This window comes from Ochotona princeps, chromosome 2 (assembly GCF_030435755.1).
Source record: "Ochotona princeps isolate mOchPri1 chromosome 2, mOchPri1.hap1, whole genome shotgun sequence".
NCBI classification, from domain to species: Eukaryota; Metazoa; Chordata; class Mammalia; order Lagomorpha; family Ochotonidae; genus Ochotona; species Ochotona princeps.
Window position 1 is genome coordinate 32632151 of NC_080833.1, and position 27123 is coordinate 32659273.

A 27123-nucleotide genomic window follows, 5' to 3' on the forward strand; every position below is an offset into this window, starting at 1 on the left:
AGAGATGAAAATGAAGAAAAAGCAAAGTTTAAACACAGCTCTACTCTCTAAAAGTAGAAAATTACAACCTATAGCTATGAAGAAAACGTCAATGGGTTTAACTTAAATCGTAACTAAATACACTAATTCACAAGGGTTAATGAACAGGAATTCAGGATAGGAGAAAACAAAATAGATAAGGGAGAAGGAGAAAGATTCATGAACATGGTAAAGGAGAGAACCAAGGTGGTGCCGATAGTTGGTAAGACAAAATTACAGTGTGACTTGAAAAGGAAGGGCATGGCAGATATGCCTGGAATCTTGAGTTCACAGACTGCTGGTGCCAGAGACTGAGGTCAAACACTGTGAGCCGAGGTCTGTGAGTGGGCCAAAGTCTAAAACCAAAGACGAGGCCTGCAGGTGAAGGTCTGCATTTGGACAATAGTCCAAGGCCTCACAACTGTGGCCATTTAAGATATCCTTGAGACAGTCACGTATTGACTCTGTACTTGGGCCATGCTGTCACTTCCTGATCATTAAGCACTGGCTGGTTTAACATCAACATAGGGTGAAGCCATTAAGGTTTGTGCCACTTCAATTCCTGTAACATGACTCCCCAAGCAGTTCAGTAAGATTGAAGCACTGAGTCACCTAGGTAGACCTCCTTCCTTTAGTTTGTGTCTGTCTCATTTCTCATGTTGTTCTCAATTGCATGTCACCTCTCTCCAATCCTGCTCATGCTATGCTGGTCATGGTATGAAGTTTTATGTCAAGGACTCCTGAGAATGAGAAAATTCTAGTGTTTTCTTTTAAATTATCAGCGAAGAAATGCTGATCCTCCTCCTTCAGGCTTCATTAAGAGTCTCTTTGGAAAGAGCTGGCTTACGTTCAAGATTAGGGAGCAAGACCCCAGAACAAAGAATGGCATCCCCAAAGAGAAGCAGGAGCAACTATCTCAGACTGGAGCGAGAACTGCTTTGAAGCTGAACATCAGCTTTGAGAGATAAGTGACAGATATGCAAGGCCTTCTTAGGGAAGAATAGGAATGTCCCAAACTATGAAATGGAGATTCCAGCTGATTTTACACAGGGGCAAAACATCTCATTTAATACGTTTTCACTTGTACCAAATGTGCCTGGGTGAATAAATTTAGTAAGGAACATAAAACTTCCTCACAAGTATTAGCCTGCATATCCTCTTCCTGGGATCTCTGCAGATCCACCTGGGAAGAAATTACTTTTTGGCAAATGTGGGGTAGAACTAAGCAACCACAGCCAGCAAGATATCAAAAGCTAATATAGCTTTTTAAAAAAAGACTTACGTATTTATTTGAAAGACAGAGTCACAGAGAGGGAGAAACAGAGAGCGAGAGAGAAAGAGGAGAGAGAGGAGAGAGATTTTGCACAATGACCAAGACTGGGCCAGAGGCTTCATCCAGGTCTGCCCTGTGGGAGTATGTGCTCAAACACTTGGGCAGCTGGATAAGAAGTATAGCAGCGGGGACTAGAACCAGCACCCATATGGAACACTGGCATTCTTGGCAGCTGCTTAAACCACTGCACAATGCCAGCATCAAGGCCACCTTACAACAATAATGAATGAGAGGCAGTGAGATCGCTAAGCACTATGTTTGAGAGTTGGAGTTTGAACTCAGGTAAGTCTATATGCAAGGCCTGCCTTCTGTCTTCTGCATCACTGGGGGTCTGTCAGGGTGCCTTTGCCCTGGAAATATAGATGGCTCCCTTCTCCTTTAAGTTATGGTGAAAGAAAGGCACCAACCTGGGATGGTGTTTGAACCAGTCTACACTGGGGCTCATTGAGAGTAAAACACACAAAGACCTAATGGCTGGTTGATGCATCGCATGATTTTTATGTCTCACGTCCATTCTTCTGGCCCTCCTTTACTGACTTCTTTTGCTGTGAAAGTTTCCTATGCAATATTTTTAAGCCCTCTGTTGATAGTATTTTCTTAGTGACTGCTATAGGAATTATAACGGCTACTTCATCACAATCTGACCACAGACCAATGCTTGCTTAACTCCAGTAGAACAGTCAGTGTTTATTTCAATACAGCTCTATTTCCTACCTCCTCATTTAAGCACACAGCTGTGCAACATGCATCCCTGAGAGACTACTGTATTTGCAGGTTAATTATAAATACCTTGTTAGAGATTTGACTACATGTGACTGGGGGAGGTAAAAAGTCATGGAACACTAGGTACAAAGGTCCTGATCAATTAAGAGTTTTACTGCTCTCTGTGCCTAAAGCTCTACACTCCAGCAACAGGCAGCATAAGAATAAAACCAGTTGTGTGTACAGGCCCCAAGGAAGGCAGAGTCCAGTCACCCAAAGTGCCTCCAAGCAGTTGGGCAAGACTCAGTTGTCCCTCAAATACCCCTGATGCAAAGCCCATTGATCACTAAGTGATGGGTTGATTCTCTTCAGCTAAGATGAGACTCAGCAACTCCTGAATGGTGTTTTCCTCCTGGACATCGAGATGATAGTCTCTGACAAGCCCGAGGGCTTGCATGGCATATTCCTCTGCCTGAAACAGAAACATAATGACAAAAGGCAACTGTCACAGGGAGGGCAGAACATTGGGAAGAAACCCAGTTCTAACTCTAGTTGCATAGGAGAGAACTGATCTTTTCATACTGTTGATGAGCTCTTGACACCCATGAACTTTGGGGGCAGGTGCTGTGGCACAGCTATCACCAGCAGTGCCCAAGAGTATCCCATGTGCGCACTGGCTTGAGTCCCAGCTGCTCCATTTCGGATCTAGCTCCCTGCTTGTGGCTTGGCAAAGCAGTGGAGGATGACCCCAAAGCCTTGGGATCCGGAACCTATATGGGATACCTGAGAGTTGGTGGCTTCCATTGCAGCCATTTCAAAAGTGAACCAGCAGATGAAGAATCTTTCTCTCTGTGTCTCTCGGTGTCTCTCAAACACACACACACACACACACACACACACACACACACAGAGTAATTCTGCCTTTCAAATAAGTATTTTAAGAAATATGTAAAAACCCTATGAACACACACTGAGCCCTTACAGCTAGCCATACCTGTGCTGGGTGTGGCGGGATGGAGGGCAGAAAAACCCACCTGCCTTTACAAACGAAGTACCTCTTTGTAGCAAAGTGAAATTTTGTAGGAACTCAGCCAGAGCCCGGTGGGCCAGCCATGGGAGGCACAGAGGTCACAGGTATCACCAGGCAGTTACCACTGTGGAGGCCACGTGATTGACAGAGCCTCACAGGGCACCTTGGTATAGTCTCTGGCTCATTTCTTCCTCCTTGCCTTCCTGACTTCCTATACATATTTCCTGAAGGGCTTTATGTTTCAAGTACTATGATAGTAGGTAAAAATTCCTCTCTTCACAATATAGTAAGGGAGAAAGGATAAATAAGATAAACCAACAAAACAAGATAGTACTTGAAACAGTGATAAATGCCAAGGGAAAAAAAAGATCAAGTGAGACAGGGAGATTTGAAGCATTAGAGGGAGTAGGAGGGGCCCACAGTCTTAGGGAGGCTGGGAAGACAGCTGACAGAGACCTGGAGGAGAGATGGTCAGAGATGCATTTTTTTCTACAGTTCTTGCAGCTCTAAGGCGTTCAACACGTTCTGGGGCAATGACCTCATTGGATATGCAGAGGGAAACTTGATCCTAGACTTACCAGGACACTTGCCTTTGCAGAATTCATCATCTGGGGACCTGGCACAACAGCTCAACTGGTTAATCCTCTACCTCAAAGTGCTGGGGTCCCAGATGGGTGCCAGTTCATGCGCTGGCTCTCCACTTCCCATCCAGTTCCCTACTATGGCCTGGGAAAGCAGAGAGAATGGCCTAACACCTTGGGGCTCCGCACCAGCATAGGAGACTGGAAGAATCTACTGGCTCCTGGCTTCAGATCGACACAGCTCTGGTTGTTACGGGCATTGTTGACGTAAACCAATGAAAAGAAGATCTTTCTACCTCCCTTTCTCTCTGTAAATCTGCCTTTCCAATGAAAATAAATAAATCATAAAAAAAGAAAAGGGGTGTGCTCAATATAAATTTGGAAAACTAAATGGAAATATTTACCTATTTCCTGACCATTCCTAGCACTAATTCAGACAGGGGTTATGCCCCTCTCCTGAGTTCCCACAATGCCCTGGGATTCACTACTGCACTTCATTATAGCACCTGATTATGAACCCCAGGCCCTTGAGTTCAGCAGGTGCACAGCAAAGTTTGCAAAAGAAAGAAAAAAATGGGGCTCAGCATGGTGGGTCGGTGCCTAAATCCTTGCCTTGTATGCGTTGGGGTTCTTCTATATGGGCACCGATTCATGTCCTGACCGCTCCACTTCCCATCCAGCTCCCTGTTTGTGGCCTGGGAAAGCAGCGGATAGCTAAAGTCCTTGGGAACCTGTACCCATGTGGGAGACCCGGAAGAAGCTCCTGGCTCCCAGCTCCTGCTCAGCTCAGTTCTGGCTGTTACAGCCATTTGGGGAGTGAACCAGTGTACAGATTTTTCTCTCCTTCTCTCTGTAAATCTGCATTTGCAATAAAAACAAATGAATCTTTTTTTAAAAAAGGAAAGAAGGAGGAAAGAAAGCAAGCCTTATGTTTTCCCATATCATCTGCATGGAAAGGCCTCTTTCAACCAACACAACCCATATTCTCCCACTTCCTTTACTTCTCTTTATCGGACTTGTCTCTCTCTGAAACTTCGATTATATTCTTATATACTTACTTGTCTATGTGACTTTCCCTCCTCCAAAAAAAATCTAAGTTCCAGAGAGATAGAGAGCTTACCTGGCTGTTCACCACCATGTCCCCAGTCCCTAGGTTGGTGCCTTACACATGCTAGAAATCTAGCAAATATTTGAATGACTGAGTCAATCAAACAGACAATAAACCAGAGATACACACCATTTGCTCTCTGTAGGAAATTAGACAATTCCTCAGTTTCCTTATCTATAAGATGAAGGCAATTTAAAAACTCAATTTCATAAGATTGATAGATTAAATATACCAATTATGTAAAGGTCCTAAGCAAATAACCAAAACTGTGACTTGGAGGTCGTGATGCAGCCGGTGATGCCAGCATCCCATAGCGCAGTGCTGATCTGAGTTCTGGCCTACTCAGCTCCCAATCAAGTTCCCTTCTCATACACTCAAGTGCTTGGGTCCTTGACACCCACATGGGAGACCCAGATGGATTTCCAAGTTCCTGGCTTCAGCCTGATCCAGCTCCAGCCATTTTGTCCATTTGGAAAATGAACCAGTGAATAGAAGATCTCTATTTCTCTCTCACACTCTGCCTTTCAAACAAACAAATAGATCTTCAAAGAAAGCCAAACCAGTGACCATCCTCATCACTTGCCCCTGCAGCAATCCGGATGCCTGTGTCCAAGTGCAGTCGGAGCTGCTATCCCATTCCTTGGAGGACTCTCCAGAGCTCCCCCGGCTTTCTGCCATGGCCCAGGCTCAGCTCTTCTATGCACCTCTGGGAAGGCTCCCTGGAGGAAGGAGTCAATCCAGGCTTGGTTACGAGGGCTGCACTCAACAAACAAGCTAGGTACTTGCTCAAGACAGAAGCCAGTGGAATTGGGCAAAATGGAGCAGAGTTTGGCTATTGCACAGGCAGATTTTACCAGGACACTTGCCTTTGAAAAATTCATCATCAGGTAGTAAAGCATGGCCAGGGTTTTCAGAATGAAGACAGTTTTGTGGGGGGCTTGGTCCACTGTAGATTCTCGAATGTTCAAGATGCAAGTCAGCACCCGAATGGCTTCTGCTTCCTGGGCTTCATCTGTAAGGGAAGGGGACGGGAAGGCAAGACAGACTTTGAGGGTGCCTGACCTGTGGGTGCTTTCCAGCCAACAGCCCAGGCCCATCAGTATCACCCCTGAGCAGCAGCCATGGGACAGCTCCCAGCTGTCAGTTTCCCCTAGCCTTCAGTTTCAGGGAAACCCTGAGAGACATTCACTCCCTCAGGCCTCAAAGTGGCTGAGATGTCTCTCGTGCAGAGTCCTGGATGCTAGGCTTTTTGTGCTCCTACAAACAAGGCATTTGTCACGAATGGAACCCCTTGGGCCCACTTCAGCCCCCACTCTACAGCTAAGAGGGAGAGCAGGGAACTGAGGAGTCTCGCACCACAGCAGTGCTGGAGCCTTCCTGCTTCCCCACGTGGGATGATGAATTCTGTTTAGGATTTTGTCCACTGATGTCCACTCTCTCTTTGGTCACCGTCCAGAAGCCCTGCCACTGAGGAGGTCATCACGCATGAAGGGGAAAGCACTGAAGTACAACAGGAGCACAACTGCTGCATGGAGCTTGCTGACCCTGGAAAGGTCTTGTTCAAGAAAAGGATGTTGGGGCAAAATCCCAGGAGCTCTCACGCGGCTTTTCCTCCCCCCTGAAAGGTGTGTGGAATGCCAGTGATCTGAACTCTGGCTGGTATTGGTCAGGGCAAACCCGGGCAGAGGATGGAGATGAATGCAGGGAGCAGGGGCGAGGCTTGAGAAGTGGATGGGATGAAGTCACTGCTCTCCCACTTACCCAGGCCAGTGTCATTCACAAACTGCTTGCCTAGCAAATCCATCTGTTGGGCGCGAGCCTGTGAGAGGGCTTGATAGTGGTCGTTTAAATATTTATACCAGATCTCAGAGACCTGTTGGGAAGGAAACAGCAGTCAATCAAGCAAGCCAGATCATAGCCGTTTGACCGCCAGGTGGGGAGGCCAGGTCTCCTCTTTCATTGCACCTGGAGACAGTGGGAGTCCAGCAGCCCTAACAGCCTGGATCAAAGGGAGTGTGAAGGTCACCGGCTGCCCTGGCAGGTGGCAGGCTCAGCCACAAGCAGCCAGGAAAGGTCTTAACAGCAATGGCTACCTTTTGTAGAACACACGCAACACCAAACCTTCACAGCTTCACATCTCGTTGGGTTGGGGGAGGGGGTGATAATGTTACTATTTCCACTTTAACTATAAGTCAACTGAGGCTAAGAGAGGGTAAGATGTGCTTGATTTCTGGTAAGACCTGTTAAGTGGCATAGCCAGGATGTAAACTCAGGTCTGTCTGACTCCACAGCTTCTATATTTCTGCTACAGCAAAAATGCCTCTTCCTGAGAAGTGGGCAATAAATAGAATCAACAGTCATAGTGTGACAGCCTATGGTTACTTTCTAAGTGAGGTGTTATTGAATCAACATAACTGATATTTTAATACACCAGAAATTTAATAGACCAGAAGATAGAAATTTGAAAGTACAGCCATGCACGATGCAGTGTTCCAGATGACAATACACTGCATAATGACAGTGATCCCACAAAGTTATATTTCCTAATGATCTCACTACATTCTTTTTCTCACAAACGATAAAATTTCCCAAGGATGAATTTCTTAAGAACGTGTTCCTGTTATTAAGGGTACATGACTACACTCTCATTTTTTTTAAACAATAAAACTTTTATATATTTATTTGAAAGACAGAGACAAAGAGTTCCCATCAACCCCCCCCCCCCCCCCAGAGTAGCTGTAATGGCAGAACTGGGCCAGACTAAGCCAGGAACCAGAACTCAATCCATGTTTCCCACTCAGGTGGCAGAAACTCTATTATTTGAGTCATCACTGATGCCGCCAAGGGTATTAATTAGCAGAAAGCTGGAGTTGGGCACCAAACCCAGGTACTCCAGTGTGGGATGTGGTATCCCAGCTAGCATCTTAACCCCTAGGCTAAATGCCCAGCAGGCTCTCTTATGTCTCTAATCACTTGGAAAGCTCTTCTGCTCTATCACACACCTCAACATGCCCACCTGAGTGTGCAGCTGTGTGGTTTTTTGTTTTTTTTTAAAGATTTATTTATTTTTATTGCAGGGTCAGACAGAGAGGAATATCTTCCGTCCAATGATTCACTCCTCAAGTGACCGCAATGGCTGGCACTTTGCTGATCCGAAGCCAGGAGCCAGGAACTTCCTCCAGTCTCCTACACGGGTGCAGGCTCCCAAGGCTTTGGGCTGTCCCCGACTGCTTTCTCAGGTCACATGCAGGGAGCTGGATGGGAAAATGGGACCCCCAGGATTAGAACCAGCACCCATATGGGATGCCATGCCAGTGCATTCAAGGTGAGGACTTTAGCCTTTAAGCCACTGCCCTGGGCCACATGTGTGTGTTTACAATGCATGCCCTTGGCTGTTTGGAGGAGTTTCATTCATATTGAGTCATGACTCATTTTTTGTTATCATCCTGTGGATAGTAGGGATTACTCTATTTTAATAGTGAAGAGATGGGAAGAAAAAAAGTGAGGTACGTCATGTGGGAAGGAAAATGTGGGGTGTATCATGTGTCAGGATATGTGAGCTTGAGCAAGTCATTTCATCTCTCTGAGACTTTCTTTATAGAACATTTCTCATGAATGGGTTGACACCATTTGTACTCCATCGTATGCCTTTCTGTTGTATTGTATGCATTCCTGGTGTATCATCTATGCAAGTGCAAAATGTTTTCCCAAGCCTGGGAACTGCTGTCTGCTCATTGCTACTGAGCTGTGTTGCTCCTAAGTTCATGGCCTCTTGTCTCCCATTGTGCCTTTTATATATGTTTCACCTGTGAAGTGCTTTGTTTTCCCAAGCCCGGGAACTGGTGTTTGCTCATTGCTACTCAATTGATATCACTCCTAGCCCTGGAACAGGTTTGCCAGCTGCAGCAGACAACACGTTGAAAGGCAGCCAGTGACGGGTAAGATGGACACAGGAACGGACCGACCTAAGACAGGGACTCCGTCATGCTACGGAGATTCCCCATGACGGGTAAGGCTGTCAAACCTGAGAGTCCACAACCTAAGACAGGCGCATTCAAGTCTGCTTTAATACAGAAGGGGGAATATGTTGTGGGCTGTGGAGCTGATTTACATTGCTTTAGCTGAGCACTCAGGAATCAGGCCTAAGGCAGTAGCACCTGGCCTTTGCAGACTCATTGACGTCCTATTGTCCTGTTAATGGACTTAGGGGGAAGAGGAGATAATATGTAATAAGGAGGCTTAGGAGCAGGCCGCTCCCAGCACTTCTACCACCACCATGGTCTCCATGTGTCAGTGCTTTTCGCTTGGACATTCGCCGTGCCTACTATGCTGGCTCATCGGAAGAATTCTAATCTGTCCAGGCATTTTCGTTATTGTGAGACTGGCTTTTTATACAATGTGAACTTGGAGGTTAATGTCAATGTCTTACAAAAGGGCCTTCTATTATTCCTACTGTTTTGGGTGTCCCCATTGACCTTATGCTAATCAAGGGACCTGTGTTTAGGGTTTCATCCTTTCCTTAATCTTTAGGTTCTCCTTTTCTTTGTAATACAAGATTAGGTTGTAGGATAAGAATTGTAGCAGGAATTCCTATTGTTTTTGGATAAAGCAGATGGCATGGTTGTCCTTAGAAACACCCACTTGACCATGACGTGGAAAGTCTGAGCCAGAGTTTAACTGAAAGCGGACGGCTTTATTGCCGTGTCCACTATCATCATGGAATCCTAGTGGTCCGTCTCTTTCTTTCTGCGCCTCGTCCACGCACCCTTCCCGAGTTCCGAAACCCAGGCTGGAGCTGGACTCCGGCAAGTGGCGGAAGGTCAAGGTTCTGTCGCCACTTTACCCAGCTCACCTTGGAGTACAACGTGTCTGCCAGCTCCAACTTCTTGAGACCGTAGAAGATGTTGGCCAGATGGAAGTACCCTCCTGAGGTCCTGATGTCATCTGTTCCAAATGCACAGCTGGCAAAATAAATCTACAGCCAAAGGAAGAAGGAGAACACTTCGGCCCACTTTGCAAATCACATATCTGATTAAAGACTTGGATACATAGTGCATTTAAAAAACTTTCAGAGAATTCCACAGCCTTCTGAATACATATTCTTCCAAAAGGAACTTCAAATGGTTAGCAAGCACAGGACAAAACGCCTAACAGTCCTTGGGAACACACAAAATAAAACCACAGAGAGAGATCACTTCCCACCCACTAAAGTGACTATAACCAGAAAGACAGAAAGTGAAAAGTGTGGGTGAAGAGTGGAGCAAATGGAATCCTTGTGCATCATTGACGCCTCTGTGGAGTTTGTCAGGTCCCCAAAAGTTACGAGTAGCTAGGTGTCTTTGTAAATCCTCCTCTAGGTGCTGACTCAAGAGAACTAAAAACACATGCTCACACAAAGACTTGGATACCAGTGTTGATGGCAGCATTATTCACAGTAACCAATTTGCAAACCATTGGAATGCCCATCAGTTGGTTCTTGGGTAAAACAACATGGTACACCCAGATGATAGACTACTACTGCTCAAAACAGAAAAAGAGGGGGTCCGGCGTGGTGGCCTAGTGTCTAATGTCCTCGCCTGGAAAGTGCCAGGATCCCATATGGATGCCTGTTCTAATCCCGGCAGCTCCACTTCCCATCCAGCTCCCTGCCTGTGGCCTGGGAAAGTAGTCAAGGACGGCCCAAAGCTTTGGGAGCCTGCACCTGTGTAGGAGACCTAGAGGAAGTTCCTGGCTCCTGGCTTCGGATCAGCAAAGTACCGGCCGTTGCAGTCACTTGAGGAGTGAATCATCAGATGGAAGATCTTCCTCTTTGTCTCTCCTCCTCTCTGCATATCTGACTTTGTAATAAAAATAAGTAAATCTTTAAAAAAAGAAAAAAGAAAAGAAAAAAAGCATGTAGCAAGGTGGACACATCTCATAATTGTGGTAGATGAAAGAAGTCAGATACAAAAGACCATATGTTTATATAAAGTATTCAGAGAGGGAAAATCAATAGAGACAGAAAAAGCTTGTCTGGGCCTGCCCTGGAAATGGGAAATCACCACAAATGGATTATTTGGGAGCAATGTGAGGTGCTGGAAGGTTTCCAGGACTAGCTAGTGCTGATGTTAGCATAACTCTGAATTTTCTAAAAACCATGGAATTGAGCACTTAAAATGGGAGCGTTTAAGGCATGAATCAATAAATGTGTACATTTTACAGCTTGGCTGAGAACTTTGTGCTTATCTAGTCTCTACTGTGTGGTCCACCTCAAGACAGAGCGCGCCCATGCTGGATGGCGTGGAGGATGCACAATACAGAGAAGCGCAAAGGAAGTAGTGCATCTCCTTCATGGCCAGGGCAAAGAGGTGGCATCCTCAGAAAAAGTACGTGAAGGTATTTTATGGAAAGAGTTGTTCAAGATAAGAAATGGTTAAAGAACCAGTAATGACTAGTGAGGCACCAGGGACTACCAACATCCAGATGCTATTACCATCCCGGCACCCGACAAGGTCAGGATTACCAGGGCCTGGTCAGACCTCGGGCTACAGAAGGAGAGAGGAAGGAACACTGCCCCTGCCAGGGCTGGGGTGCAGCACTAAGGCAACAGAGGGTAAACATGCCACCCTCTCACTCTCCGCCTCAACCCCCACTATGCCTCTCATTTCCCAAACCCAATCAATGCCAGAGAACAATGGAATCCAGATTGTGTCATTCCCAAAAGTCACCCTCTCATGGTATAGAGGAGGACAGAGCATGGGTTTGGGATGGTGAATATGGAGAAACAGACAGCCTCAGAGTACATTTATGGGCTTCTGTAGGCCCTAGAGGGAGGGTTGTCCAGTGGAGAAGGACATAAAATCACCAACCCACATGGGGAAAGCAAACTGATCCTAACTCAGCCCACACCTCAGACTCAGGACCTTTTCTTACTAGTAACACTTCTTGAAAGATTTATTTATTTTCATTGGAAAGATAGATTTACAAAGACAAGGAAAGACAGAGAGGAAGATCTTCCATCCACTGGTTCACTCCCCAAGTGTCCAAAACGGCCAGAAATGAGACGATCTGAAGCCAGGAGCCAGGAGCTTCTTCTAGGTCTCCCATGCAGGGGCAGGGTTCCAAGGCTTTTGGTCATCCTCCTTTGCTTTCCCAGACCGCAAGCAGGGAGCTGGATAGGAAGTGGAGCAGTTGGGACATGAACCAGTGCCCATATGGGATGCCAGAGCATAGAGGTGTAGGATTAGCTGGTTGAGCCATTGCAATGGCTCCTGATAACACTTTCCAAGACTGAAAGCCTCCCAAGTTTGAGAAGAACAACTAATTTATTATTCTGATTCTTATGCAATGTATACACAGAATTTTGTACTTTATAAAGTGTTTTTAAGTACCTAGTTCATTGATGTTTAATGATAATATTCTAAAGTGGAAACTATAAAGTTATTTTTTAAAATAACAGCCAAACTACTGTTTACAAATTATACTGTTATTAACCTTCGTGATGATTTCATAGGACAAAGATTATTGTATAATTTCTATCTTGTGATATATTTATCCAAGACTACGCGACTAGTGAAACAACAGAGCTGGGGGCAAGAAGTGAAACCCTTCAGCCTGGTACTGCAGCCTGGTGGCTATAGTCCTTTCCTTTCACATACCAGGATCCCATACAGGCGCCAGTTTGTGTCCCTGCGGCCCCACTTCCCATCCAGCTCTGTGCTTGTAGCTTGGGAAAGCAGTAAGGATGGCCCAAAGCCTTGGGACCTTGGACCTGCATGGGAGATCCAGAAGAAGCTCCTGGCTACTGCCTTCTGATAGGCTCAGTTCTGGCTGTTGCGACCACTTGGAGAATGAATCAGTAGATAGAAGATCTTCCTCTCTGTCTCTCCTCTTCTCTGTATATCTGACTTTCCAATAAAAATAAATAAAATCTTTAAAAACAAAAAGAAGTGAAACTCTTCTGAAATGTGTTCTTGTTCTAACCCTCTTTTTGCTTCCTCAGAGCATCCAAGGCTTGGAAAGACATGACAGGGCCAGAGTTGAAGAGTTGGGAGGTAGGAAAGCTTGAACTCAGCTCCTTAGAAGTATGTCCTTGCTTTTTCCCCCACCAAATGGTAAGCTGTAAGCAAAATGTGCTAGTGAAATGCTCAATTAAAAAAATAGAATTTGGGGCCTGGTACGATAGCATAGTGGTTAAGGACCTCGCCTTGAACACGCCGGGATCCCATATGGTCACCGGTTCTAATCCCAGTGGCCCCACTTCCCATCCAGCTCCCTGCCTGTGGTCTGGGAAAGCAGTTGACAACGGCCCAAAGCCTTGGGAACCTGCACTCTCGTGAGAGACATGTAAGAAGCTCCTGGCTTCGGACTGGCTCAGCTCCGGCTGTTGCGACTGCTTGGGGAGTGAACATTCGGAGGGAAGATCTTCCTCTCTGTCTCTTCTCTCTGTATGTCTGACTTTCCAATTAAAAAAAAAAATAGAATTTGCTTTTCTCAGGGCTGTGTAGGGGTTAGGACTGAATTTGCTTACATCATTGGCCAAGTGATAGCGGGCGTCCTCATAATTTTCCTTAGCCATGTAGAGAAGTCCAAGGTTCCGATGCAGTAAAGAATGGATGGCATTACTACAATGGGTTGATTTGAGGACAGTCCACTGGGCTTGGGACAGATATTCTTCAGCCTGAATGATCCGGCCCAGACCTGCCCCAAAGAAGTACAGAAGATCATGATTCAGATCCGAGCCAAAGAATATGGATGAAGTATCAGTCATCAGGCCTGACAGCGTGGCCTAGCGGCTAAAGTCCTCGCCTTGAACGCACCGGGATCCCATATGGGCACCGGTTCTAATCCTGGCAGCTCCACTTCCCATCCAGCTCCCTGCTTGTGGCCTGGGAAGGCAGTTGAGGACGGCCCAAAGCTTTGGGACCCTGCACCCGCGTGGGAAACCCGGAAGAGGTTCCTGGTTCCCGGCATTGGATCGGCACGCACCGGCCCGTTGCGGCTCACTTGGGGAGTGAATCATCGGACGGAAGATCTTCCTCTCTGTCTCTCCTCCTCTCTTTGTATATCCAGCTTTCCAATAACAATAAAAATCTTTAAAAAAAAAAAAGTATCAGTCATCACTTATTCATTCATTTACTCAATGCCTCAAATATTTATTGATATGCAAAAACGTGGGTAGGGATAGTCATAGCAGCCTATGTGTAAAAGCCAGAAAAAAATTAGTGACAGGTGTTATGACGTGGTTGATTAAGCCACTACTTACGTTGCCCATATCCCATATCTGACAGTTGGTTTAAGACATGGCTACTTCACTTCCAATCCAGCTTCCTGCTAATGTGCCCTGGAAGGCAGCAGAGGATGGTCCCAAGTGTGGATTTCTGCCACATCTGTGAGAGACTTAGGCTAGTCCTTGGCTCCTGGCTGTAGCCTGGCCCAGTCCTGGATATTGCAGGCATTTGGAAAGGGAAGCAATGGATGGAAGTTCTCTTTCTCTTTCTCCCTCTCTCTGCCTTTTAAGTAGATGAAATAAATAAATAAATCTTCAAAAATAGTCGAATGACCATTAACTAATGAATGCAATGTGGAATATTTGTATCCATAAGTGAAATATTATCCAGCCATAAAAAGGAATGAACTATTGGTATATGCTACAATGTGGCTGAAGCTTGAAAGCACTATATTCAGTGAAAGAAATCAGACACAAAGACTGCATATTTGCATGATTCCATTTACATAAAATGTAAAAAAATGGCAAATCTACTGGGACATAGAGTAGGAGTTCTTAAGGGCCAGCAGGTGTAGTATGGGGATGACTAACGGGGAACAACTTCTGATAGTTATAAGATGTTATAGGATGAGGGGTAATGAACATATTCTGGAATTAGATAGTGATGTTGCTTACACAACTTTGTAAGTCTACCAGAAAAATCATTGAGTTCCACTTTAAAAGGATGAATTTTTAAAGTGTGTGGATTACATTTCAATTAAATATATATCCTTACTTAATAACTATTATGTGCCAGGCCTTGTGTTGAGTGATGAAGGTTCAAATATGAATCAAAGCCAAGACTCTTGAAAAACACAGATGGGCAGGGAAACCCATTGTAGCACCTGGATTAATAACACCACATACTCGTAAGGTGCAACAATAGCAAGCATCAGCTTTGGAAGTGGCAGCAAATGGGCAACACGTAATCCTCTGGGTGAGATGGAGAGGGAGAGGTGTGATCAACAAAGTCCCAGCCAGGTTTTGGGGATCAGTAAAGTTTCCCAGAAAGCCAAGAGAAGAAAGGCATCCCAGATTGAAGTCACAGCACAGGTGGAGTCATGGAGCACAGAAACAAGAGAGTCGGGCTTGGAGAACCCCTGCTTGGTCACAATGCTGGAGCACAGCGTGAAGGACTTGAGCCTTAGGAAATGAAGCTAAAAAAGGTAGATGGCAGAGCTGGGCTTTTCTCCCTCGGATCCAGCTTCCTGCTCAAATACACCATGGGAGGCATTGGGCTTCCTACCACCCAAGCAGCAGACTTGATAGAAGCTTCTGGTTCCTATTCTTGGCCTGTTCTGGCCTGTTGCAGGAATCTGGGGAGTGAACCAGCAAATGGAAGATGCATCGATCTATCTAGCTCTGCCTTCTACATAAAATTAAGACAAATAAATTTTAAAAAGAATAAGAGGAAGGCAGGTCTTCAGTGGGGGAAGACTTGGATTGGGTTCCTGGCCCAAGTTGTTGTAGGCATCTGAGGAGTAAACAAGTAACGGCTCTGTTTCTCTCTCTCCTCTTTCTTTCCCTGCCTCTCTCTTTTTCTTCTTTCTCTGTTCTACTCAAACAAGTAAATAAATAAATAAATAAAATTTTTAAAGCAAATCACATTTAATTCTGATATTCAGACACTCATTGTACTGAAAACTTTAATCCCTAACAGCTGCCTGCCTCCTGCTTCCTCTCTTGGGAAGTTGTCTGGGCTGGAAAGGAAACTGGAGCTAGAGCATCCTATAGAGAACAGGCAGGCTGTGGGTGCCAAGTGTGGGAGATACTGTCGCAGAGATGGCCACAATGTAGGTTAGAAGATGACAATACAGCTCCCCATAAATTCCCCTCTAGCACTTTGTCCTTGCTCCTGGGCCCAGCTCCTAGGTGAACAGTCTTTCTGTTCTGGTTGTAATCCTAGGCCACTGAGAATAAGCAAAGGGCTGCTGCTAGCCCATGGGTCCTTAGCACTAAGACATAACTAGTGCATGGGTGAGTTTCAGTGTGTCTCTCCGCACACACAGAACCTGCCTGCAGTGGCACAGGCTAAAGCAGATGTGGTGCAGACAAGAGGTGGACAATGGAAGTGAGGCAATCCCATCATGGGATGGTAACCATAGACAGACACAAAGGACAGCCACTTAAGGAGCCGTGGCATTTGCCTGAAGGGTAAGACAGTAGGCATATGCTGGGTTGGAGACAATCTGGGTGACAATATGGAGGAAGCTTTGGCAGAACTCAGTGAAGAAAGTAAAAGAAAACGGAATACAGCAGTCACACACCACTCGAGGATCGTGGTTGTGGGCACCTGGGGAAGCTAAGGCAGTCAGCATATAGTGAGATCCTGCCAGTTGCCATACTCTGTGCAAGGCATTTGCTATCTGTGATTGCAATGAATTTTGGTTTGCTGATTTTCATGTATTTGAAAAGCAGAGTCAGGGAGAGAAATAGAGAGAGAGAGAGAATCTTCTAGTTGTGTCATTTCTCAAATATCAGCTATAGGCACATTTGGGCCAGGTCAAAGCCTGGAGCCAAGAACCCTATCTGGTCTCCCACAAGCGACCTAAGTATTTGAGCCATCACCAGCTGCTGCCCAGGGTCATTAGTAACTGGACTGAAAATAGAGGCAGGACTCAATTCCAGGCCCTCTGGTTGGGTTTGTGAGCATCTCGAAAGGTGACTTAACCCACTGTACCACAATGCTCACTCCGCATCTGCGATTTAAGTCTGTCAACAGCACTGTGAAGTAATTATCACAGAAGGGATTCAAAGGGAAGGAAAACTCATCCATTCACACAAAACTCATCCATTCGCCTAACTTACTGAGTCTCTATGACTTTACTAGGTGCCTGATCTCAAGGAACTTGACCATCAAATGAAATAAACAGAAAAACAAACAAACAAAAACATGAGATGCTATGATGGAAATAAGCAGAAAACAGAGACCAAGAAAAAGTGGAGAGGTGACATTCAAGCAGACACTTAAAAACGGAAGTCAACCAGGCATGAGGGAGGAAAGAACCTCCTGACAGAAGGAGCAGTGTGTGTGAGAACCTTGATCAAAAGCTTGGTGCCTGGATCATCCAATCAGTAAAGAGAGCTGAGATTCAGGGATTGGTGCCGTAGTTTAGTGAGTAATCCCATCAACTGTGATGTTGGCATCCCATATGGGCATGGTTCATGTCCTGGCTGCTCTATTTCCCACCCAGCTCCCTGGTGACGGTCTGGGAAAAGAAGTGGAGGATAAACCATGAGTTTGGGCCCCTGCCACCCATGTGGGAGACCTATATGAAGCTCCTGGCTCCTGGCTCCTGGCCTTCGTATGACTCAACCTTGGTTGTTCTGGCAACCTAGGGAATGAACCAGCAGGTAGAAGATTTTCTCTCTGTGTCTCTCTGTGTAAATGTGCCTTTCAAATAAATAAATAAATCTTTAAATAGCAAAAAGAGGGGGAGAAGGGAAAATTGAGACTTGAACCCTGCTTCTTCTTTCTCCACAATGCTGACAAGAGTGGGGAAGACGAATAGGTACTTCTTTGAAGTGTTACAAAAAAAAAATGTCATTTATACTTAATTAAAATTCTAAACTCTTGCTAAAAGGGAAAAAAAAGGAAATCTCCAGTCTTAAGAATCTTTCAAGACGAGATAGAAGTATATTCTCAATTTATATGATCAAGAGTGTTTGTAAAGGCTGAGCTAAATGATCATATTCACTGATGCATGCCTTAGCCAGAGTAAATGTGAGCTGGTCGAGCTTTGCCACAGCATTGGCTAGCGGGTGGTTAGACTGGGGGTGAGTCCTGTCAGGCCAGACTGCAGTATCACCCGGAAAATGCAAGATCTGGGACTGGCAGTGAGCCTAGTTGAGAAACTTGGGCACCCCTCTGTTACCCTCTGAAATGCTGCAGCTTCCAACAGTGAGTATGAGAACTAGAGCGAGGGGCAGGCCTGGCTAGACAGGTGGCAGTATCAGCATGAGTGTGGGCTAGAGTGGGGTCAGTTGGGCTGAGCTAGGCTCCAACACACATTGACGTGTATGAGAGTCAAACGGGATGCGGGACAGACTGGACCAATCTGCTGCACACATCGGTATGCGCAGGAACCAGGGCTGGAGGTAGACCTAGTGAAGGCTTTTGGGGGTCACTCCAACTGGACTCCAGTTCCTGATGGTGTATATGAGGGCTGAGTGTGTGGTAAGCAGGGATGGGCTGGGCCACAGCATTCATTGGCTTGCATAAGAAATGGGACTGGGGGACAGAACTGACTGGGAGGCTGCAGCCACCACTGTGTGTGCAGGCTGATATGGGTGATGGACAGAGTCGGACCTCGCACCAGCTAGCACACATAGGAGTCAGGTCTGGCATTCCCTCTGGTGAGGTTTCTTTGGGGACCCCAAAACTGGACTGCTGGACTCAAAATTCCAACCATGGGAAAAATCATAGGATCTGTGATCTGATTACGGAGTGCATGTGTCAGAACTGGGCCTCCTCAGTTGCTAAATCCTGTGCAGTGGGCAGCATGCCCAGATGCACATGGGAGACATGTCAGACAACTGAGGAGGATGCGGAGGATAGCCAACACCATGGACGGTAGAAGAAAATGAGCAACATTGCTGGCCAAGCTTTGACAGCAGGTATGCGGTGAGTCAAGACTGAGGTGGGCTATGTCAGCCAAGCACTTTGGAACAATTTCCTCAACCTTGCAGCAATGGGATCAACAGCATCTCAGAACTACTGAAATCACTTAAAGCATTACCCTCGGAACTGGCTCCACAGTGGGGACTCTAGGATGACATCAAGTGGCAGTCTCACATCCTCAGGTATTGGTGTAGCTAGACTTCCAGGAGTGGCCCTCTCCTGCTAGCTCCCCTCAGAAACGGAAAGAATAGAAAGGAAGATTGGACGTAGTTGTCTCACTTTCCCCCATTCCTGGACCGTTTCCATCCTAATCCATGGTTCACATGGGCATGCATCCTTCTCAACTACGTAAACATTATTTAAAAAAAATAAAATAAATCTATTATGGGGGGGGGGAAGGCTGGCGAGGTTGTCAACCACTTGCCTAACATGGCAACTTCCCACGTAGATGGCATTTTTCAGCTTTCAAAGCTTCTTCATGTTTGTCACACACAAACTCCTTTAATCCTCAATGCACCATTGTGAAGAGGAGTCAGAGTCAACCAATGCTGACATGGGAATCACTAGGTGTCAGGTGCTATGGGAATACTTTCTGAGAACCTTCTCTGTGCTGAGTTCTGTGCTGGCTGTAAAGACATTGTTTGTGACTAAGAGGGGACACAGACCTAGGTCCCCCTGAACTTACATTCTAGTGGAACAAGATGTTAACTATATCATCTTATTAATGAATATATAATTATTAGTGGCATACATGCTCAGAAAAAGAGGCGAAGATGTTTCTAAATGAGAGTACGGAAAGCCGACCTGAGCCAGTGTTAGGTTCCTAGAGAAGAGATGATAACCTTTGAGTGAGATCTCCAGGGTAACCAGTTGGTTAGCTGAGGGGGAGGGCAGAATTAGACAGAGTGGTTTATAGAAGAGCCTGCAGCATCCAAGGAATTGGGAGAAGGTCCCTGTGCCTGGAAGGAAGAAAGAATTTGAGAGACATAAGGTTATAAAACTAAGGTAAGACAATTCACTAAGAGCTGTTGTAATAGGCAAGATCTTGTAGCTTGCTTCAGCTTAATACATTTGGGCTTGATACAGGCAACAGAGTAGCACGTATATAACAGGAAAAGCCACTACCTACAATGCCAAAATCTCATACAGATATTGATTCCTGTCTCACTGCTCCACTTCCAGTCCAGCTCCCTGACAATCCAGTTAGGAAAACTAGTGAAAGATGGTCCGAGTGTTTGGGCCCCTGCCACCCATGTGGGAGACCTGAATAAAGTCCCCAGCTCTTGGCTCTGGCCTGGTCCTGCACTGACCATGACAGCCACCTTGGGAGTGAACTGGCAAGTGGATGACTCTCTCTCTCTCTCTCTTTTCCCTAACTCTGACTTTCAAAATAAATAATTTTTTTAAAAAAAGAAAATTTGGGCTCTTTTTAGGGGGGCTGTTTTGATTACATTGTGAGTGTGTGTGTGTGTGTGTGTGTGTGTGTGTAGAAACCAGATTGGTGGGAGACCAGGGAAGACATTCAGAGACCAGTGAGTGAGCAAGCAGTGATGCAGATGGAAGATGATGGGACCTGGACCAGTCTGACTCTTCCAACATTCCATCGATGGTCAAGATGATCAACAGAACCCTTGTCCAGGGTACAGCTCACTAGTTTGAAGGAATTATGTTCAGGATGGTGTGTCAGCCCTGAGCATAGTGAAGAGGGGTTACCTATAGCTACCATCATGGTACATAGAGGCAGAGCCTCACCAAGTCAGGTTCGAGATCGGGGGTGAGGCTGTCCTTACAGAACATGCAGCCCAGAATGCACAGACAGAGCTCATGGACGCAGAGCAAGGCTCTGCAAGGGGCAAGGAGCAGGGTTGCAGATGGAGGATTATTTCCTACAGGGAACTGAGGAATAAATAAATATTACCAATGAAAAATGCAGCCATTATTCTCTTGACCAGAGAAGGAACAATAAACATGGAATGGGAGAAAATTAAACAGAAGCTTGTGGTATTGTAGTGCAATTGAATGCAGCAGTATAGACTCCTGGTCATCCACATACTGATGTAAATATGGCTACAGAAATGAAAAATCTATATTGTGTATTTGTGCATATACAGGGTATTATCAAATTTCATGGGATATGGAACAAAAAGATAAATTTATTTTGGTGCAGAAAGCATTTGAGATCCATGCATAGTTTATATACAATTCATATTTCCTGTGAACTTTTGGATGCATCATTGCATACACACATTTTGTAGCAACATTTAGTCCCGCCCTCTGCTCATTGAGAAGACCCTGAGGTTACGGAAGGAGCACCAGTACTCATGGAGCAATGAGGATAGCCAACAGAGAGCCTGTGGCTTCTCACCTCCATTCTCCATCGAAAGAAATCGGGGCTTTTTGGAGATAACAACCTGCAGAGCAGGAAAATGATCGGAGAACAACAGGATATGTCAAGGAGCCACAGAAGTCCACTTGGGTGGGGGCTGGTGCTGGACAAATCAGGGATGATTTGAACATCAAATTAATGATTATAATAGACTATTCTCCACTGAATAAAACAGGAAATCTAGAGGCCATATTGATATACCTGAGTACATCAGAAGTTTGGTGAGGAATGAGATGTCTATACAGTTTCAGAATACTTCAGAATAAAACTAAAATTGTAGAAAGACCTTATGAAAAAGAAGCATGGCAGATATCACCTTAGTAAAGTAATTAAGAAGCCCAGTTGTGGCACAGCACGTTAAGTTACCACTTGCAATGCCAACATCCCCATATGGACATTGATTCATGTGCTGGCTGCTCAACTTCCAATCCAGCTCCCTGCTGATATGCCTTGGAAAGTAGTAGAAAATGGCCCAAGAGCTTGAGTCCCTGTACCCTCGTGGGAAACCTCGATGAAGTTCCAGGCTCCCAACTTTGTCTTGGTTCAGCTCTAGCTGTTGCAGCCACATATGGCGTAAATCAGTAGACAGAGGATTTCTGTCAGGAATCCTGCATTTTCAAATGGATCAATAAATCTCAAAGTCATTAAAATGAACATCATCAGTAGTGGGAAAAAGTGAAAATATGTGCCAACATGAAAAATGAGATGAGAATACACAGCTTTGCCTCCTCTCTAAAATGCATAACCTGAGCCTAGTCATAAAGAGACATCAGACAAATCCAGATTCGGTGATACCTTCTAGAATGATTGACCTGTGGCCTTCAATAGTGTCAGAGTCATAATCATCAAGGACAGACAGAGCTACTCCACCAAGAAGGTTAATGACACATAGCAACAAAACAAAATGTGTGATTCTGAGCTCTCTCTTTTTGCTACAAAGATGCTATTGGTATGGTGGGCATTATGGCACAGTGAGTTAAGCCACAGCCTGAGATGCCTGTATCCCACATTGGAATGCCAGGTGGTGTCATGGCTACTCGACTTAGGATCCAACTTCCTGCTAAGAATCCTAGGAAGCAACAGACGATGGTTCAAGTACTTGAGTCCCTGTCATTAACATGGAGACTGGATGGAGTTCAAACTCCTGGTTCTGTGCTGACCCAGTCTCAGCAATTGTGACCAGTTTGGAAACAAATAAGCAAAGGAAAAATGTGTGCGTGTGTGTGTGTGTGTGTGTGTGTGTGTGTGACTCTGCCTTTCAAATAAATAAATACTTTCAAAAAAAGATGTTATTGGGAGAATTAGAGAGATTTGAATGAAGATTACAATAGATGAGGTTGTGTCACATTTAGGAAGGAGAACATCTTTATGGGACACACAGGCTGGAGTATTTCCCGAGAACAGGATGGGAGGTAAAGATGGCAACAGGGGAAAAAAGTGTTTGCGTACTGAACTTCCTAGAGTTTCATTTTTGAAAAAAAAAAAATAATAATAAACGGTGACTATTCCGATGTGTAAAGTGTAGGGAGGAGGGTATTTGGCATAGTGATTGAGACACCGCATGTGATAGAGAGCAAAGTACCTGGTTCAAGGCCTGCCTCCACTCTGAATCCCAGCTTCCTACTGCTGCAGGCCTGGGGAGGCAGCAGGTGATGCCTCAAGTAACTGGGCTCCTGACACCCACATGGAAGACCTGGATTGAGTTCCTGGATCCTGGTGTCCACCTGGCTCAGCCCAAGCTATTAGGGCATCTGGGGGAGTGAATAGTGGATGGAAGATTCTCTTACTTTCCTGTGCTTTCACTCATTCATTTTCTGTGTCTGCCTTTTAAAAGAATAAAAATAACTAGATGAACTTCAGAAAGTAGTGACATGCTGGCCAATGCTTAAACTGGAGACCCAAGATTATTAGTTCCTTGCGGAATGCTGCCTCTCCTGCTGCGGCAGCCCCACGTGGGAGTCAGCTAAGCCTGTGCTCTCAGAATTGCTTCTCCTTGTTTCAGGGTTGGGTCAGTTCTTGTCTCTCCAAACTATAGGACCCTGACCCTTGGGATTATGCTTCCGACACAGTTTCACATGCAAGCTCCACCCACAAGAGTCTGTCTCTCAGGAATGTGTAGTTAGACGTTATATGACAAGAAGCTTCTACTGTCATTTAAGGACTACACCTGATATATTGGGGTAGCTGCTACCTGAAGGGAACCTAGGGTAAAAAAAGTCTGGTCTGCAGAGACCAAGTAACTGAAGCAGATACCCAGACAAAGGTCGTGGGGAGAGAAACTGAGGTACCAACCTTGGTTTCTGACAGCATTGCAATTCTAGTTCCTTGCAAAGCCTCACCTCACTTAGGACACTCCAGCATCCTAACACATCTGCTTCATTCCAGAGACCAGCTTTAGTGGATTTCTATTGGTTGTGGCCCAAATTTTACTACATTTCTTTCTCCACTCTGGCCATGCTTCACAACAACCTTGCTCTTCTACAAAAAGTGTTCTGGGGACAGTCAACGCTGGGCTCAGGTTATCAGGATGACAGAATTTGCACTTTTGACGGGCTCCAGTAGGTCAATTTACTTACCAAGGCTGGCCTCAGCCAACAGCAGGTAAGCAGGCACAAGCTCTACTGAGCTCAGACCATGAACGTTCATGCGGAAGCGGAGGGAATGTAAAGCTGCAGGGACGGCATCTTCATGTCTTCCTTCAAACAGGTATTTCTGGGCGACAGTGTAGCAGAATTCAATCAAATGCTTCTGCGGAAGACGAAAATAGAGCATCTGAGACATGAAGACTAGAGGTAGAAGAGGGTATGATACACCTGGAGGTGCGGCCAGCCCGAAAAGGAACCAATGAAGACACACTGTGAGCCTGCTTGCATGAAGGTGACCTTGAGACCACCCAGAGAGATGACATGAAAAGGTAGGCTCTGCACCGGCAGTCCCTCAGGGTCCAAGAGCCCAAGGTCAGTGCCTGGCACATGAATGTTCGATGCAGGGTTGTTAGATGAGTAAATGAGTATTACTCTTATGGTCTCAGTACAACTTCCAGCTGTCGTGTGTCAGTATGCTGCTACCTTTTTTATTTTTCCTTCTGGATTTATTCTGCTTAGCTGAAAGAAGGAAAGTTTAACTTTGTACCATTACAAGGCCACTTTCAAAGTGTTCATTTGTTTGTCTGTTTATATTTATTTTATTGGAGAGACAGATATGCAGAGAAGAGGAGAGACAGAGAAGGAAGATCTCTCATCTGATGATTCACTCCCCAAGTGAATCCCACAATGGTCAGAACTGAGCCAATCCAAAGCCAGGAGCCAGGAGCTTCTTCCGGGTCTCCCATGTGAGTACAGGGTCCTAAGGTTCTGGCCCGTCCTCAACTGCTTTCCTATGCCACAAGCAGGGAGCTGGATGGGAAGCAGGGCCACCGGGACACTAACTGGTGCCCATACAGGATCCTGGCGCATGCAAGGGAAGGGCTTTAGCCACTAGGCTACTGCACCAGGCCCTCAAAGTGTTTTAACACTAAAATTGATGAGTCTTGAGTTTGGAGATTTACCACTAATGAAGGGATACTTTTAAAAAAAAAAAGTGGGATGTTCTTATCAGAGAGTAAAATATCCCTCCCACATACATTTCTTCAGTATAGCTTGAGTTGATTATTCAGAGAAACTGCATACTGGCAGACTGTGCTTCTGCATAAGAAAATTCTGTGTTAGACAACAAGGATGCAGACAGAGGTTTTTCTATCTGCTATCGCCTTATCTGCCTGAACTAGCCAAACCTAGTCTTCTGATGACTATTACCTGGGAGACTAGCTTGCTAAGAAGAGTGCCTTTATTGGGTGCATTTTCTGCTCCTCACTCTTCCTTACCGTCTGCCACCTCCCTCCCACCACCAGTATCGCCAAGCCTCTACATATTTCTAAGGTTCAAAATGCTATTTAAACACCAGTCATCCGACCCTTTCCATGAGTCTCATACTTTGTGACTTCTGTGTTTCTGCATGTTACTATATGTGTGTACATTTTTCCCTGTTAATTTTTCTATTGACATTTCATCGACTAAAATTATAAAACCTTCAGAGGGGATTCAGAAAATTTAGAACCTTCCCACACTACCAATGGTAACAGGTATTAAATTTGCTAATATTCTTTATTTATTCAGTAATGTATGTGTATATAATTCAAAACTCCTCTACTGGGGCTGGCATTGTGGCTTAATGAGTTAAGCTGCCACCTACCACAAAGGCATTCCATATGGGAAGCAACTGAAGCTCCCACTGCCCGCATTTCAGATCCAGCTCCTAGTTAATGGGCTGAGAAAGCAGCAGATGACCCAAGTACTTGAGCCCTGCACCCACGTAGGAGACCCAGAAGCAGCTCCTGCCCCTGGCTTCAGCCTGACCCAACCCCACCCATTGTGGCCATTTGGAGAGTGAACCAGTGAATGGAAAACCTTCTCTCTCTCTCTCTCTCTCTCTTTCACTTTGCCTTTCAAATAAATAAAACAGGTATTAAAAAAAAAAAAAAGAAAACCTCAAACCTCTTACATGACCAGGCTTTTATCAAACTACTTGGCAAATGTATGTGCTATGAGCCAAATTATATTCTCCCAACATTTCTATGTTAAACCCTAGCCTGTAGTTCCTCAGCACGTGACTGTGTTTGAAGATAGAGTTTTGAAACGTGTGATTATGACAAAACGAAGCCATCACACGGGGCCCTAACCTATTCTTATGGTGTCTTTATGAGGAAAAAGAAGAAGAAGCTGGGCACACACAGTCACCAAGATGGGAGTACAGCAAGGACACCACAGAGGTCGTGTTCTGTAAGCCAAGAAGAGAGGCCACCAAAGCAGCCAAATCTGCTGACTGCTTCCTCCTGGACTTGCAGCCCCCAGAAGTGTGGGAACATAACTCTGCATTGTTAGACCCCCCCACCTGTGGTGCTTCACATGGCAGCCTGAGCAGACTAATGCAGTAAGGGCTGAGTCAGTGTGTGAGAAACAAGTGACCGAGAAGGATGGATAAAAGCATGGAACAAAGTCTGCCCTCATCCAGGTCAAGCTTCAGTGATCTTGTGGCAATTGAGGCCTTTCTCTTGTCCTGGGTACTCTGACTACCTGTGACCCTCCCCTGCAACCGGCGGGACCTACCTGCCGCTGCTGCTGCTGCTGCAGGCCATGCTGCCGCTCTTCCTCCGAGTTGTAGAAGGGCATGGTAGTGCGCAGTGGAATCAGGAGCTGACATATCTTCTCGTGGATGCTGCCCCAGTCAGCTTTCTGATGCACTACGCCACTGACAATAAAAACACGGGCTTCATTATCTTTACCTTCAACCTCACTTAAGATATTATGTGCCCCCCTGACTGGCCTAGCCCTCAGATACTGCAAAAATACAGCCAACACCACCCAGGGAGGGAGCTCCAAGACATTTCTGATGCAAGTTTCTTTTCTTGCACAAGGCTATTTTAATAGTGTAAAAACCGTGTTGGGGCTGGTGCCATGGTGCAGCGTGTAAGCTGCCACCGGCGATGCTCCTCCACTTCCAGTCCTCTCTAACTCTTTCCAATAAACACATCTTACAAACAAAACACAACAACCCTTTTGAGGTTGGGGTATGTTTGGAAGTGGGAGCTTGCCAATTCTGTCAAAACTTTAGAATTAAAGTCACACAGAGATATGGTGGTTGATCTGCTTAATGAATAACAAAACAATTTTAATTATTTTATTTGCTTGTGTAGCTATTTACTTATTTTTAAAGATTTATTTATTTTTATTGCAAAGTCAGATATACAGGGAGGAGGAGAGACAGAGAGGAAGATCTGTCTGATGATTCACTCCCCAAGTGACTGCAACAGCCGGTAGTGTGCCAATCCGAAGCTGGGAGCCAGGAGCTCATCCAGGTCTTTTACACAGGTGCAGAGTGCCAAGGCTTTGGGCCATCCTTGACTGCTTTCTCAGGCCACAAGCAGGAGCAGACTGAGTTATGAAATCCACCCTGTTCCTGCACTACCTGTCTGGGATCTGCTGGTCTGTCTCAACTCCTGGTCAAATCAAACAGACCAGCAGGATGAGCAGTTCTTTGTCTGGGTTCACCTCCTGAGTTC

General features: G+C 45.6%; 1 protein-coding gene across 4 annotated transcripts in view; it reads right to left on the bottom strand.

The window, feature by feature from the left end:
• Positions 1–2209: 2209 nt before the first annotated feature.
• The window catches only part of ZMYND12 (zinc finger MYND-type containing 12), a 37926-nt gene continuing 13012 nt past the window's right edge, over positions 2210–27123 (bottom strand). For 2 of the 4 annotated variants that reach the window (XM_004591518.2, XM_058679745.1), the window contains 7 exons: positions 26171–26312; positions 23603–23774; positions 13282–13451; positions 9625–9747; positions 6534–6645; positions 5635–5784; positions 2210–2521 (listed from right to left, as the gene is read on the bottom strand). In XM_004591518.2, coding sequence (XP_004591575.2) covers positions 2400–2521; positions 5635–5784; positions 6534–6645; positions 9625–9747; positions 13282–13451; positions 23603–23774; positions 26171–26312 — 991 coding nt within the window. In that variant the 3' untranslated portion in view covers positions 2210–2399. Of the gene's footprint in view, positions 2522–5634; positions 5785–6533; positions 6646–9624; positions 9748–13281; positions 13452–23602; positions 23775–26170; positions 26313–27123 lie in introns of those variants that run through there. The other 2 variants (XM_058679739.1, XM_058679750.1) reach the window with 2 other exon arrangements.